The following is a 16,025-nucleotide window of genomic DNA, read 5'->3' on the forward strand; positions in this document are numbered from 1 at the left end:
CACCATAGTGAATTCTCTTGGGCAAAATACATGTACAGTCTGTAATTCTAATCATTTGTGTTTTGTCATGCCCCTAATCTGTGGAATAAATTTCCTTATATCCAAATGCCTCCTTCCTGGTGTTGCAGTTATCAGAAACAGCTGTGTATTTGAACACCAGGGTAAGTACATGACATCACTGTAATTAAAACAAAATATATTTATATTGCTGCCAAATGAAACTCTCCTAGTACCAGAAAAAAAATATGTAAAAGGGGCCACATAAGCGATACATTTTGACTTACCACCAATACCAAAGAGAAACTATAATAACTTGCACAGGAGTTTCTTCATCAACTTCAATGTCCTTGGCAACAATTGTGCTGTTATCTTTCCCAGACATACTGCATTGCATACTCTGAGTCCTCTTTGTCTCTTCCTCAGAGAACAGGTAATAGCCATTTCCTGCATATAACAATGGGTGTTAAATTGGTTCATGTAATCAAACATTTAAAGCATTATCAAGAAAATATGTCGTGCACATTCAGACAAAAACAACAAATACAGAGCACATTGTGAGTTCACATTTTGGATATGTTGTTCATTTGTCAAGAGAGTTATTGTTCTCCTACCTACTGTGCTCTTCTGGCTTATTTTCTTATTTTTTCATTATTATGACCCTGTTGAATGACACATAAGGTTAAACAATAGGAGTTGCATACTAAGTAAACAATTTTTTTGTGATCTTAAATAAAATCCCAGATTAAATAAAGCTTTTAAGCAATTTCAATGACTTTCAGAGATTATCATTTTTCTCACTGGTTCATAATTCCACAATTACTATGGATATTTTAGCAATACAAAAATAAGAGTAGGTTCAAGGGACTGACATTCAATAGATAGAACATGCATTCAAGATTCAAATACAAAAAAAGCAACAGTGGAAATTGCATTGTAAGAAATCTGATACTATAGTGGCTACATCAAGTTTTCTGAGGGAGGACCATGCTCAGGGGAGGGAGATACTTCAGACAATCTATTTATCTTGTCCCCGAAGTGTTTCATATGTGAAGCAAAATAAATCATTAATACTTTTCAAAAGTTTTGTCTTTGTAAACACTGTTTGTGAAACAGCTACTAGACAGCAATTTGCTACATTTCCTTAATGGTGTGCTGATAGAGTTTTCAGCTGTTTATCACTTGCCTAAATTTTTAAAATTTGTGCGTTTCTGTATCGGTTTTTGGACATTTGTGCACAATGTGTATCTACAGATACAGAAACGAGACTAAAAACTTGAATAAAATGTCATCTGATTGGAAGGAAAGTTACTTTCTTCCTAAAAAATATTTGTCATTTTTATGCATCACATGCAAACTGAATTCTCATTACTGCAGGATTTTTACCTCAAGAAGGTTTCTGAATGAGGAAATAAAATAAGTTATCAACAACTACGCTGAAAAGAATGTAAATAAATCTGCTTGTTGGGCACAGGGAAGGGCTAGTTTTCAAAACAGTTTCCTATGAATGAAGTTTGACAAGGAACAAAAAGTATGATAATGGCCCTGAGAAAATGTGTGTTAGTAGTACAAAACGGTAAAGGTGTGAAACATTACACAGAAAAAAAACAACTGTTGTCTGGCTACCAGCCTGGTGCAAGTCTTTCTATCTGGTACCACTCCAGTGACTTGTGTGTCAACTTTACTGTTTATTTATTCAAGTGCCTTCTCATTTTGCCTCACAAGGCGCCATTCTGTACCATTCCCCCACAGAAATATCTGAGGTTGTTCCCTGGAAGTGAACCCAGGACCACTGTGTTAGCAGCCAGCAATGCCAAATTCTAGATTAAGAATGAAAGACTCTATCATAGAACCCATCACTGTGTATTTTGTCTTCCATTCCATCCTTGCACACTAAAAAATTTTATTAATTTTTTTGAAATGCATTTGTAATATGGTAAAGCAAAGTCCCAGGTGTAATATGAAAAATGGAAAAAGTAAAGGTAATAATTCACTGTATGGGTTAGGCATCGAGTCATCTACAGATACAGAAACGAGACTAAAAACTCGAATAAAATGTTTCCCAGAATGTGAAAAGGCCATCATGTTGTTTATAAAACTAACATTTCAGCCACTGTTGCAAGTGGTTTTCATTAGGATGACATATTTACAACTGGTAAGTGCCACATTCAGATATTATATACTGCAATTTCATCTTGCTCCTAAGGTCAGTTCATCAGGAACAACTCTGAACTTTATTTTTTATTTATTTTTTTTTTTTTTTACAGGTTTTGTTATATGAACTGCCAACAGCAGCAGGCCTAGGGGCTAACAGCATCTGTGTGGTGGTTCCATCATCAGGTATGGCAGTAAATATAGGGCACATAGCTCACCACATTGTCTCAACTGCCACCAAGCACTCCAAGAGCAAAATACTGCATCACTGTACTGCTAGTTAGAGTGTGCAGGAATGAGGTGGAGATAGGGTACAGCAGGTTAGACAGAGGGCGAGGGAGGACTGGTGGATGGCGGAACAGGTAAGAAGTAAAAATACTGGGTGTCTTGGAGGGGTGAGGGCTGCATAGTGCTGGATATGACAAGGAAGGGGCTAGATGAGTAAGGACAATGAATAACAAAGGTTGAGGCCAAAAGGGTTATGGGAACGCAGGATATACCGCACGGAGGGTTCCCATCTATGCAGTACAGAACAGCTGGTGTTCCTGCAAAGGATCCAGATGGCACAGGCTGTGAAGCAGTCACAGAAATGAATAAAATCATGTTGGGCGGCATACTCAACAATAGGGTGGTCCAACTGTTTCTTGGCCACTGTTTACCGATGGCCATTCATCAATAAAGCTTATCAGACACCGCTTCCTGCTATCCAAACCATCCAAACAGAGTTTGGCCCAGTTGTAAATATGTCAGCCTGATAAGGGCCATTTGCAACAGTGGTCGAAACATTGTTTTTATGAACAACATTATATGTGGTCCCATATCCAAAAATATATTATTGAAGATAAAACACTGAAGGAAGCCTTTGGTCACATAAGACTGAAAATGTTGCTAAGACTTAATATAAAACACAAATACACACCAGTTGAGCTGTCTATGTGTGTCTATGGTCCTGTATCGCGAGATCATATTCAATAGTTCCCAGATTGTATAGGTAGCTCATGAAGTCTAACCAGAATGATGAAACACACCAAGTGGTACTTTTACATTATTTGTGTGTCAATGTCTCAAGTGACTTTGTGCTACACGCTTGCCTTCAGCTATCATGCGCATTTCCCCACTGTCATGTGTTGCATGTCTTGCAAAATCGACAATGGCGAGTAGCTGGGAACAAAGTGTGTACGTTAACTTTTGAGGTGCTATGTTACACACAAAGTGATGCATGAAAGTAAATGTGGACATAGGTAAGCTCGAAATGAGGAAACTACAGTAAGCTAATAACTTTAAATGAAAATGTTTAAATTAAATGTGACGAGAACATCTTAGGTCCTTCTCCCTGTCTGTGGCCATGGTATTCGCTGCATTAGTGAGATATAAGCCTTGTTTAACACTTAGAGCACAGTGTACAAACAAAATACAGGCATGCTCACTTGCTGTAGAGTAGAATGGGGTAAGGTTGCGTGGCGGGTAAGACTGCACAAGGCTTGTATCTCAGTTTTAGTAATGCAGCAGTTGCCTACTCTGCAGGGCACAAAATAGCCTCTGTGGCTGACCATTTATTGCCGTAGTTTGACTGTTGTCCTGGTGTTAACGGCTGCGCAATGTGGTAAGAACTGTTTTACGTTATTTTCATATAATATTTTATGTTCTGGAAATAAGCTATAAGTCAGGCAATAATGTGATTATCAATTTTAACTTTATTCCATTGTGTACTACAATGCATTGCCAGTCTTGTGGTATATTAAAACATCTATATTCCTACAAAGCATTTCCATGTGCAGTCAAAAGCTGCAGTGTCGTAGTGCGGGGCAAGTTTACGCGTTGCAGGTGGGGCAAAACTGCGCGGTGCGTAATCTTACCCCATGCGTTATAATTATCAGCTTTTTCATAGACCTAGAAATATTTATGAACATTGAGGTGGATATTATACATCGACAGTAGTCCTCTAAGAACCATTTTTTTATATTTTAGCGTCTACAAAAGGAAAACCGAACGGAACAGAAAACATGCACTCCAGAAATGCTGGAAGCTGCAAAAGAGGGCTTGAAAAATGGCAAGTCTAAACGACAAATAACGAGGGAGCTTGGAATAAGTGAAGCTGCCCTCAGAAATCACCTTACAGAGGTACGAGGCCCTTGCAAGTATAGTTTTAACTCTATATTTTTTGTTTTGGAAACTTTTACCTACATAGGGATAAGCTTAAAATTAATACTCCCACCCCCACTTTCTTCATGGTTTTGGGGTAAACAAACTGGGAAGATTCGGAAGAACTTTTAATGATGAACAGGAACTGGAACTCGCCGAACACAGCAGATCTTTGGACAAATGTTATTATGGCATGACTCTGAAAGATTTCAGAAGATTAGTTCACGACTACTCTGAGAGGAATAACATAAAAACAAAATTTGACAAAAACACTAAGATGGCCGGAAAGGACTGGGCTTATGATTTCCTGCAGAGACGAAATCTTTGCCTTCAGATCCCACAGAAAACTAGTCTTGGACGTGTGATGTTGGTTCAACAAACAGCAAACGAGCATCTTCTTTGATAATCTTTCGCCGCTGATGGAGAGATATAAATTTGAACCTCATTGCATATACAACATGGATGAGTCAGGAATTACAACATGGATGAGTCAGGAATTACAACATGGATGAGTCAGGAATTACAACATGGATGAGTCAGGAATTCCAACATGGATGAGTCAGGAATTACAACTGTTCCTAATAAGGTTCCGAAAGTGATTGCAACATGCGGCAAGATGCACATAGGCAACATATCATCTGCAGAAAGAGGTCATCTGATAACGGTTGTATGTTGTATGGCAGCTGGGGGGAGTTACATCCTTCCAGGAATAATATTTCCTCGGAAAAGGATGAAGGAGAGTTTGAAGAACAGTGCCCCTCCTAGGTCACTAATGATGTGTTCGGACACTGGATACATCAACTCAGATTTGTATCTCATATGGCTACAACATTTTGAAAAACATACACAGCCAACAGAAGATAATCCAGTCTCGTTAATTTTGGACAATCACTTGTCACATTTGAGTCTGAAAAAAGTGATGAAAACATATGAGTTTGTCACATAAACTGAAAATAAAAAATTAAACTTTATGCTGGAGGGAAGACTTGAACCAAGGACCTCTCGTTCCGCACCTGCTGACACTAACCACAGGACCACGGTGCTCCAGAGCTCACTTCAGCCTTGATATTGCCTATCTAGCGCATGGACTACTCAGTTTGTATATTTTGCTTATGTTTTCATAGTTCCACACAACTTCTTCCTGTTTTCTCGATTGATCTGTGTTCAGTTTTTCAAGGCCTATCCACTGTGCCAACTTATAACTAAATCTGAGGGGGGTGCAATGGGGAGGTTTCCTTGTAAGTGTGAATTACAGTTTAAATTGTTTCTATGACTTTCGGACTGTCATATAACAGGGAAAATTCAGATGCAATGCCAGTTACAATATAATTGTATTTTGTGACATTTCCTTCAGTATATCGCTATTTAAACCTTAAGTGCGCAATCTTGCCCCACTTTACTCGAATGTTTGCAATAGCATGCACACACTGTATGGGCAAGCATTTACTGGTAGGACATTTAGCATGTTATGGATGTTGTTTTGCCATGAAGTGTGACAAACATTCTGTGTTGCTGCCAAAGGACTGCCCTTGTAAGCTTACTCAAACTAGTGGCGATTGAGAAAAGTTCAAGGAAAGAACAATTAGTAGCTCATTCAGGGGTGTTTACGAAGGTAGAATTGGTGCACAGCATGCTGACAGAGGAAGAGATTCTAGATATTTTATAGAGAGATGAAGTGTCAGAAACAGAAGACACTGACAGAGATTATTCATATTCTTCAGATGAAAGTACGGGCAATGAATAAGGTACACATGTGTTTCAGTTGTTCGTACAGGGAGTACTTCATTCATGCATTTTGTATTCTGACTGATGTTCACTCTCATTTCCATTTACAACTTCCGAATACGGATCTAAGCGTTCTTTCTTTATGCAGGCAATTGTACAGACTATCAGTCACTGTCTGTGGTACCTGCTTATATTCATAAATCTCATATACCAGCTTTTAAATATTACTGTACTATTTTTGTGAATGCAGGCAGAATCACAATTATGACACAAAAAAGAGAGCCAATAACACTTTTTTTTTTTTTTTTTTTTTTTTTTTTTTTTTTTTTTTTTTTAGATTTCATGTGTTACTTGTTCCCATTAAATCATCCATTTGAAATATATATATTCTAAAATTAATTCATATTTCTATAAAATATTTACTTTCCCCTTTTAGATGGTGCAAGAATCATATTCCTATCAGATTTCAGTATTTTACAATGTCATTTAAAAGCAATCTATAATTATGTCAGTTCACAGGAAAATACTGGTTGTGAAGACGCCAGTGTTGAATGTGTTAATGTCTCTGCATTTATTCATTTATTTTCTGATGACAAGGCATGAGCAGTGCAATAATTCATGTTCAAATACTGTTTTATGATGAGGATCAAAATAACATACCATTGACATATTCTGTACCATACAGCACTGAAAGAGCTGTGGCAGAAGCATCTAGTGGCTGTAAAGCAGTTTCCTCTTTTGAATGTGAATCTTCTACACCTAAAAGGGCTCCTGAAACAAAAAAATAATTTTGTAGGTGCTATTTCCTTATTACTTAATAATAATAATAATAATAATAATAATAATAATAATAAACCCCGTGGAGGCCCGGGAAAAGAATAGGCCTCCGGTATGTTCTGCCAGTCGTAAAAGGCGACGAAAAGAACAAACCACTAATAGGGCTAACCCCCCTTTTAGTGTGATTAGGTGGTTCAGGACAGAACTAAAGAAGCCTCGGACAAGCACCGTCATGGTCGGGGATGACGCTTGAACCCTATGCCCGCCCACAATGGTAACGACAGTGCTAGCCAACTGGAAAATGATTTAAATCCAAATAGAGGTGTTTTGCAGGATATGCTTCCTGCAACCACCCTAGAAGGAAAACGAAGACAGAGGATGAGATGGTCAGATGAAGTTAACAGACACCTCATGTTCTGTTATTACCAAGCAACAAACCTAGGAACCAACACAACTGGATACAGATCACAAGTATACACAAAATTTATTACCAGATACCCAGAATTAAAATTTTTAACAGAACAACGACTAGCTGATCAGATCCGTGTAATAATAAAAAATAACAGGATATCCCAGTCAGAATTAGAAAACATCAAACAACAAGTACAACAAATACTGGAACAAAATAATGTGCAATCAGAAGAAGAAGAAGAAGAAGAAGAAGAAGAAAATACAGTAATGGACTCAAACATCCCAGATCAAACAAACAAAGAACAACACGCATCAATTAAACAATCAGAGGAAAACGAAATCTTAAGACAACCACCAGAACAAGCACAAATAGAACACGAAGTGACACACATGTTAGATATAGAAGAAAAATTTCAGCTGACATATAAAGAATACAAAAACACAAATACAAACATTAGACCATTCTTGCATAGACCACCAAATAACCCACAAGTCGAAACAACAATAAAAATTATCAACACAATCATACACAACAAAATAAATGCAAATACAACTATGGAAGAGTTACAACTACTGGTTTATATAGGAGCACTCACTACACTAAATATACACACTAGGCAGAGATCAGAACAAACGAACACACAGAAGAAACCCACAAAACCAGCATGGCAACACAGGCTACAGATCAGAATAGAAAAACTGAGAAAAGATATTGGACAGCTAACACAATTTATAAGAAATGAAATGTCAGAAAAAAATAGAAAAAGGTTAGGTAAAATCTCACAACAAGAAGCGATAGAGCAATTAGATGAAAAGAAGCAGAAATTACTAGCATTGGCCAAACGACTTAGAAGATACAAAAAAACTGAAAATAGAAGGAAACAAAACCAAACATTCAACACAAACCAAAAGACATTTTATCAGACAATAGATAACACACACATTAAAATAGACAATCCATAACAGACATGGAACACTTCTGGAGCAACATATGGTCAAACCCAGTACAACATAACAGGCATGCACAGTGGATACAAGCAGAAAAAGACACATACAAGATGATACCACAAATGCCTGAAGTGATAATTTTGCAACATGAAGTCACCCAAGCAATTAATTCTACTCACAACTGGAAAGCCCCTGGAAAAGATAAAATAGCAAATTTCTGGCTAAAGAAGTTCACCTCAACACATTCACATCTAACTAAATTATTTAACATATCTAAAACAAAGATGATGTGACTTACCAATCGAAGCGCTGGCAGGTCGATAGACACACAAATTAACACAAACAAACACACAAAATTCAAGCTTTCGCAACAAACTGTTGCCTCATCAGGAAAGAGGGAAGGAGAGGGAAAGACAAAAGGATGTGGGTTTTAAGGGAGAGGGTAAGGAGTCATTCCAATCCCGGGAGCGGAAAGACTTACCTTAGGGGGAAAAAAGGACGGGTATACACTCGCACACACACACATATCCATCCACACATATACAGACACAAGCAGACATATTTTAAATATGTCTGCTTGTGTCTGTATATGTGTGGATGGATATGTGTGTGCGCGCGCGTGCGAGTGTAAACCTGTCCTCTTTTCCCCCTAAGGTAAGTCTTTCCGCTCCCAGGATTGGAATGACTCCTTACCCTCTCCCTTAAAACCCACATCCTTTCGTCTTTCCCTCTCCTTCCCTCTTTCCTGATGAGGCAACAGTTTGTTGCGAAAGCTTGAATTTTGTGTGTTTGTTTGTGTTAGTTTGTGTGTCTATCGACCTGCCAGCGCTTCGTTTGGTAAGTCACATCATCTTTGTTTTAGATATATTTTTCCCACGTGGAATGTTTCCCTCTATTATATTCATAAATTATTTAACAGTTACATTGCAGACTCATACACATTCCCTGATGCACTTACACATGGAATAACTTATCTAAAACCCAAAGATCAAGCAGACACAGCAAACCCAGCTAAATATCGCCCCATAACATGCCTACCAACAATATACAAAATATTAACTTCAGTCATTATACAGAAATTAATGACACATACAACACAGAACAAAATTATAAATGAAGAACAAAAAGGCTGTTGCAAAGGAGCACGAGGATGTAAAGAGCAACTGATAATAGATGCAGAGGTGACATATCTAGCTAAAACTAAGCAAAGGTCGCTACACTATGCATACATTGATTACCAAAAAGCTTTTGATAGTGTACCCCACTCACGGTTACTACAAATATTGGAAATATACAAAGTAGATCCTAAATTGATACAGTTCCTAAACATAGTAATGAAAAATTGGAAAACCACACTTAATATCCAAACAAATTCAAATAATATGACGTTACAGCCAATACAGATTAAGCGTGGAATATACCAAGGAGACTCATTAAGTCCTTTCTGGTTCTGCCTTGCTCTGAACCCACTATCCAACATGCTAAATAATACAAATTATGGATACAATATTACTGGAACATACCCACACAAAATCACACATTTGCTATACATGGATGATCTAAAACTACTGGCAGCAACAAATCAACAACTCAACCAATTACTAAAGATAACAGAAGTATTCAGCAATGATATAAATATGGCTTTTGGAACAGACAAATGTAAGAAAAATAGCATAGTCAAGGGAAAACATACTAAACAGGAAGATTACATATTGGATAACCACAGCGACTGCATAGAAGCGATGGAAAAAACAGATGCCTATAAATATCTAGGATACAGACAAAAAATAGAAATAGATAATACAAATATTAAAGAAGAACTAAAAGAAAAATATAGACAAAGACTAACAAAAATTCTGAAAACAGAATTGACAGCAAGAAACAAGACAAAAGCTATAAATACTTACGCTATACCAATATTGACCTACTCATTTGGAGTAGTGAAATGGAGTAACACAGGCCTAGAAGCACTCAATACACTTACACGATCACAATGCCACAAATATAGAATACATCACATACATTCAGCAACTGAAAGATTCACATTAAGCAGAAAGGAAGGAGGAAGGGGATTTATCGATATAAAAAACCTACATTATGGAGGTAGACAATTTAAGAAAATTCTTTCTAAAACGAGCAGAAACTAGCAAAATACACAAAGCAATCACTCATATAAATACATCGGCTACACCACTGCAATTTCATAACCACTTCTACAACCCTTTAGATCACATAACATCAACAGATACGAAGAAAGTAAATTGGAAAAAGAAAACACTACATGGCAAGCACCCGTATCATCTAACACAACCATACATCGATCAAGACGCATCCAACACATGGCTAAGAAAAGGCAATATATACAATGAGACGTTAGGATTCATGATTGCAATACAGGATCAAACAATAAACACCAGATATTACAGCAAGCATATTGTTAAAGATCCCAATACCACAACAGATAAATGCAGACTTTGCAAACAACAAATAGAAACAGTAGATCACATCACAAGCGGATGTACTATACTAGCAAATACAGAATACCCCAGAAGACATGACAATGTAGCAAAAATAATACATCAACAGCTTGCCTTACAACATAAACTTATAAAACAACACGTTCCCACATACAAGTATGCACCACAAAATGTACTGGAGAATGATGAATACAAATTATACTGGAACAGAACCATTATAAAAGATAAAACAACACCACATAACAAACTTGACATCATACTCACCAATAAAAAGAAGAAATTAACACAACTAATCGAAATATCCATACCCAATACAACAAATATACAAAAGAAAACAGGAGAAAAAACTGAAAAATACATCCAACTGGCTGAGGAAGTCAAGGACATGTGGCATCAGGATAAAGTTGATATTATACCAATTGTACTATCAACTACAGGAGTCATAGAGATGATGTCAAGAGATGAAATCTGAGGAAGACGAAAACTCACTAAAATTTGCGAGAAGTCACTAAAAATATGCATATATTTAACAGAGAATCAAATTTAATCTTTCTGCTGCTGACGTCTTGACTAAACAACCCACACAAAAAAGGTGTCACATTTTACACTGCGATCAAACTGCAGCTACTAATTTTAAACATGCAACAAACTATCGAAATAAACTGAAAATTCCTCATAGTAACAGCTGGTTACCTTGATGCACAATACAAATTAAGTATCATATTGTCACACCATAATAAGAATCAACTCCAAATGCGAAAGCAGGGTCGTCAATGAAGTACAACACTTAAAACAGAAAGCACGTTTATTAGAAACACCATCGTACTGCCAGAACAGAACTCAGCTCCTGGATGGTGAGTACAGCTATTTATACAAATAGTGAAGATTCAGAAATAGACAAACATCAGAAACTTTGAGAATTTTCCAGAGCTGATAAATATTAAACGAGAAGTAACTGCTGCTGGTCAGGATTGAACTGGAGAATCACAGCACATTAGCCAGCGATGGTAACTGTTACAACACACGAAGCACAGATCACAGCATTGCTCCCTCTCCTGAAAAAAAACAGCAAACTTCAAACTGCTTTTTCAGTTCTCATTGGAGTCAGTTATACCTGCCTGAGTCTAGATCTTGTCAATGGTCCTCTGTATGGCAGGGCTGGAAGATCCTCATGTTCTTGGCGTGTCATCACATCCTCTTCATTATGAAGAGAATTGAAGAAGTCCCTTCGATCAGAGCATTGCAGTTGTTTCGCCCATCTTCAATTTTCTTGAACAAGGAGCCTTCGTAACCGACCTGCACTTTAGGACTTTAGTAGAGCTTTATCTCTGCAGTTTTGTCTTCTTGACGATAGGTCAAAATCTTAGACTTTCTATGTGATGTCCAACAAGGTACAAACAATACAATACGGCCCATAATAGAGCTTTAGTACTTTTTTCCGTACCAAGCCTCCTGGACTGTATCTCACTGGCAGTGCTTGCCATTATAACACTCTCGGTATTTCTCCTGAATGTCCTGGGTCCATATGCAAGCCAGATGTCTTTGGTCCTGGTGATGCTTTTCACTTAGGCATCCTGAGTTTCATCCAGCTGAAACAGGAACTGTGTATCGATTGTCATGTGGACCTCTTGACCATTGAGCATAAAGAGCAGTGTGAGGTCTGTAGTGTTTTGCTTCGTCATATTGTATGTCATGATGAGCAGTACTGTATCCTAATCCTCTTGTTCGATATCAACATATATTGAGAGGATATCATTCAATGTCTTATTAAAAGTGTTCTCCGAAGCCACTTTACAATGGCCGGAAAGCAGTTGTCATAACGTGGGTAATGTTGCAATGTGAAATTAAGTCTGACACTAGTCTCGACGAGAAAACCTTTCCATGTTAAGAGATGGTCACATGTATGCTCTGTGCTTCAAAATGATGTCTTCCACATGGAACCTTGCAATTTCCGGTCCTTTGACACTCTGCACATATTTGGTGACAGCACAGCAGTTGAGGCGGTAAGCGCGGACTATTATCCACTGATTACCATTTGACACTTCAGGAACCTCCCCAAGAGGTCAATTCTATTTCGAAGCAGTGGTGCTGCAGCATGCGGAATTGATATCAGATTCCTCAGTGGTAAATCTGGCTTGTGCTTCTGTTGTTGTCATTCCTTACAGTGAGTCACATAATGTCTAATGAGTTGGTTGAGACCTGGTCAGTGATACCCATGTCTGATTCTATCCAGAGTCGATATTAGTCCCGTGAGACCAGATGTTGGAGCATCCTACGAAAACTTCAGTACAGGAGACTGTAGATGAGCAGGGATGACTAGCAACCATTTCCACCCCATCAGATGATAGTTCTTCTTATATAATGTTCTGTTTATTTGTTGGAATTCTCCTTTGGTCAGTTCTTCATTCTTGAAGGCTTCTATGGTTCTCAACGAAGTGGGATCTTTCCTCTCTTCACTGGCAGTGTCATATAATGCGGCAATGACTAATTTCTTCCACACTGCTTTGTTCCAACACAGGATTCCTTGAAAGGCAGTCAGTGTCCTTGTGTTTGTGTCCATTTTTGTATACCACTGTGGTGTATTCCTCAAGCCTCAATGCCCATCTTGTCAGTCAACCCGATGGATCCTTCATGCTAGTCATCCAGCACAGAGTATGGTGGTCTATCACAACAGTGATTTGTCAGTAGTATGAGCACATTCTGAGAAAACTTTGCACCTCACAAATGCGCCAAGAAATCAGAAAATTTGTGACTGCTCCTATTTTCTCTGGACTGGGATACATTCCATCACCATTCTCTAGGTGTCGCAAGATTTTTATTTCTTAGATGGTGAAGAGGTACCTTTTCGGTTTCAAGCAGAGGCCTGTAGTCTGAATACATTTGAACACTGTTGTTGGGTGGCTTTGATGTTCTTCAAAAGTACCACAATGACACCCAGAACAGTCCCTCCACTTAAGTTGTCTGAGAAGGTTGTACATCATATGATCAAAGGTGGCTGGTGCATTACATACTCCTCATAGCAGTCTTGCGTGTCATCAGTGCTCAGCAGTGGGTAGGCATCTTTTCTCATGAATCTGTTCAGTCATCAGTAGATGATGCAGGAACACTATGTACCATTCTCCTCCTTTATTAGGATGATTGACAAGGTCCAAAGACACTCTAAAGGTTCAATGATGTCATCTTGCAGCATCTTCACTTGCTCCAGCGTTATATGGCTTTCAACCAGTTACATCCTATACGAGCACCAGCTAGCCTGGTGAACGATCCCTGATGTCAATACCGTGTTTTATCCCAGGTTGTTTGGCCTCACTTTTCTCTACTTTGGATCCGAAAGTTGGCACAGAACAGCTAACATTTGCCAATATTGTTCCTCGGTCATGCCAGATCCTATTGGCAGTTTGATAGAACCGTCCTCCCCTATACTGTCTGTTGTGATAACAGCACGAGTCTTCGTCAGTGGCATTAAGGAGGAGGAGGAGGAGGAGGAGGAGGAGGAGGAGGATATTAGTGTTTAACGTCCCATCGACAACGAGGTCATTAGAGACGGAGCGCAAGCTCGGGTGAGGGAAGGATGGGGAAGGAAATCGGCCGTGCCCTTTCAAAGGAACCATCCCGGCATTTGCCTGAAGCGATTTAGGGAAATCACGGAAAACCTAAATCAGGATGGCCGGAGACGGGATTGAACCGTCGTCCTCCCGAATGTGAGTCCAGTGGCATTAAGCTGTCATTCTTGAATTTAGGGATGAGCTGCTGCTGCTTGTGAAAATTAGTGATCCAAAGTTCTGCTTGATCACATACAATGCTTATGATCATCACTGGCATGTGCAGTAGATTTCTGTTGTGAGCCTGAGTATTTTTCTGCAACCGACAAAAATTTCACTGTTTAACTTAGCATCTAGACTGATCAATGGAACTCATCTCATTGATGATAATGGGATAACAACATCTTCAATGGCAAACAATCACCCAGAGCAATCTTACATATTCTAGTTATAACAGCTCCATCTATCTGGGTCTCCGTTTTTCCACTGGTTGTGATGCCCGGAAGAAGTCCCATCCGCGGACAACACCACGACTATATTCTGATAAAATGACAAATTCAAAGGACTGTGTTTTGTCATTGATAGTTATTCTTGTAATACATGTTCCTATCGGTTAGGTGTGTTTCTCATTTGCAATCTTCAGCATACAACTTGCATATCATGGAACATAGTCTTCTTTAGTTGGTGATGATAAGTATTTGAAATTACAGAAAAGGAAGCCCCTGAATTGACTACTGCCCGAACAGGTTGGCTGTTGATGATGACATCAATGAGATTTCCCACCATTTTGATGACTGCTATCCATAGAGGACTGTCAACTGCGGAAGCCTCACCTCCATAGATGGTCAACTCACTTAGTTGAGTCTGGCCTTGGAGGCCACAGACTGTGGTCATGTGTTCGAGAGTAGTTGTGTGTGTGTGTGTGTGTGTGTGTGTGTGTGTGTGTGTGTGTGTGTGTGTGGTGTCTGATTCTGATAAAGGCCTGTTTGGTCAAAAGCTTTGTTTGATGATTACTTGGTTGGGCCCACCTGTAACTCAGCATCTCCGCTATATGGTGAGTAGCAACTATCCTTTTCATAAATATTGCCACTTATGGCGTTTTACGGATTATAAGGCACTGCAGACTATAAGATGCACCATAACTCTTAATTTTTTTTTAAATATTATTTTTGCCATTTTTATTATTGGACTGCAAAGCCACAATAAAAAAGTTCTTAGTTTATAAAATCTAACTGATCCTTAAAATTCCTGAAAATTGTCATCTGAACTTTCTTGATTGTTTGGTTAGTTGATTAGGGGGAGGGGACCAAACAGTGAGGTCATCGGTCCCATCGGATTAGGGAGGGATAGAGAAGGAAGTCAGTTGTGCCCTTTCACAGGAACCATCCTGGTATTTACCTGAAGCGATTTAGGGAAATCACAGAAAGCCTAAATCTTGAAGGTCGGCCACAGGTTTGAACTGTCGTCCTTCGAATGCGAGTGCAGTGTGCTACCCACTGCGCCATCTAGCTCGGTACCTGAACTTTCTTCTTCCTCTTCCTCCTCTTAATAAATAAGATGGTCTTCACTGCCATTGAGAGTGTTACTTATGTGGCACTTCTTGGAAGATTTGGTATATTGTCTGCTCTCACTCTAGGCCACAAATGTTTTATCCACACACACACTTGTTTGACTGAGGGTGTTTTAAAGCTCCTTTCAGCATGAATTCGTGTTGAGTTTCATTCATCATCATTTGTTCCAATCCTCTCTCATATACACTTTAAATGGTTTACTTATTGAGACATCAAGAGGTTGCAATTTTGAAGTAAGTCCTCAGAGAATAGCAACAAGCTCTGTATTTCCCTGTCTCAAC

At 38.6% G+C, this 16,025-nt stretch overlaps 1 protein-coding gene across 1 annotated transcript in view; it reads right to left on the reverse strand.

Annotated features, from left to right (window-relative positions):
* LOC126260144 (eukaryotic translation initiation factor 2-alpha kinase) overlaps positions 1-16,025 on the reverse strand; it is a 220,521-nt gene that overhangs the window by 126,111 nt on the left and 78,385 nt on the right. The window contains exons 8-9 of the mRNA XM_049957398.1: positions 6,679-6,789; positions 285-444 (exon numbers count right to left, since the gene is read on the reverse strand). Coding sequence (XP_049813355.1) covers positions 285-444; positions 6,679-6,789 — 271 coding nt within the window. The remainder of the gene's footprint in view (positions 1-284; positions 445-6,678; positions 6,790-16,025) is intronic.

The sequence above is a fragment of the Schistocerca nitens genome, chromosome 5 (assembly GCF_023898315.1).
Source record: "Schistocerca nitens isolate TAMUIC-IGC-003100 chromosome 5, iqSchNite1.1, whole genome shotgun sequence".
Taxonomy (NCBI): domain Eukaryota; kingdom Metazoa; phylum Arthropoda; class Insecta; order Orthoptera; family Acrididae; genus Schistocerca; species Schistocerca nitens.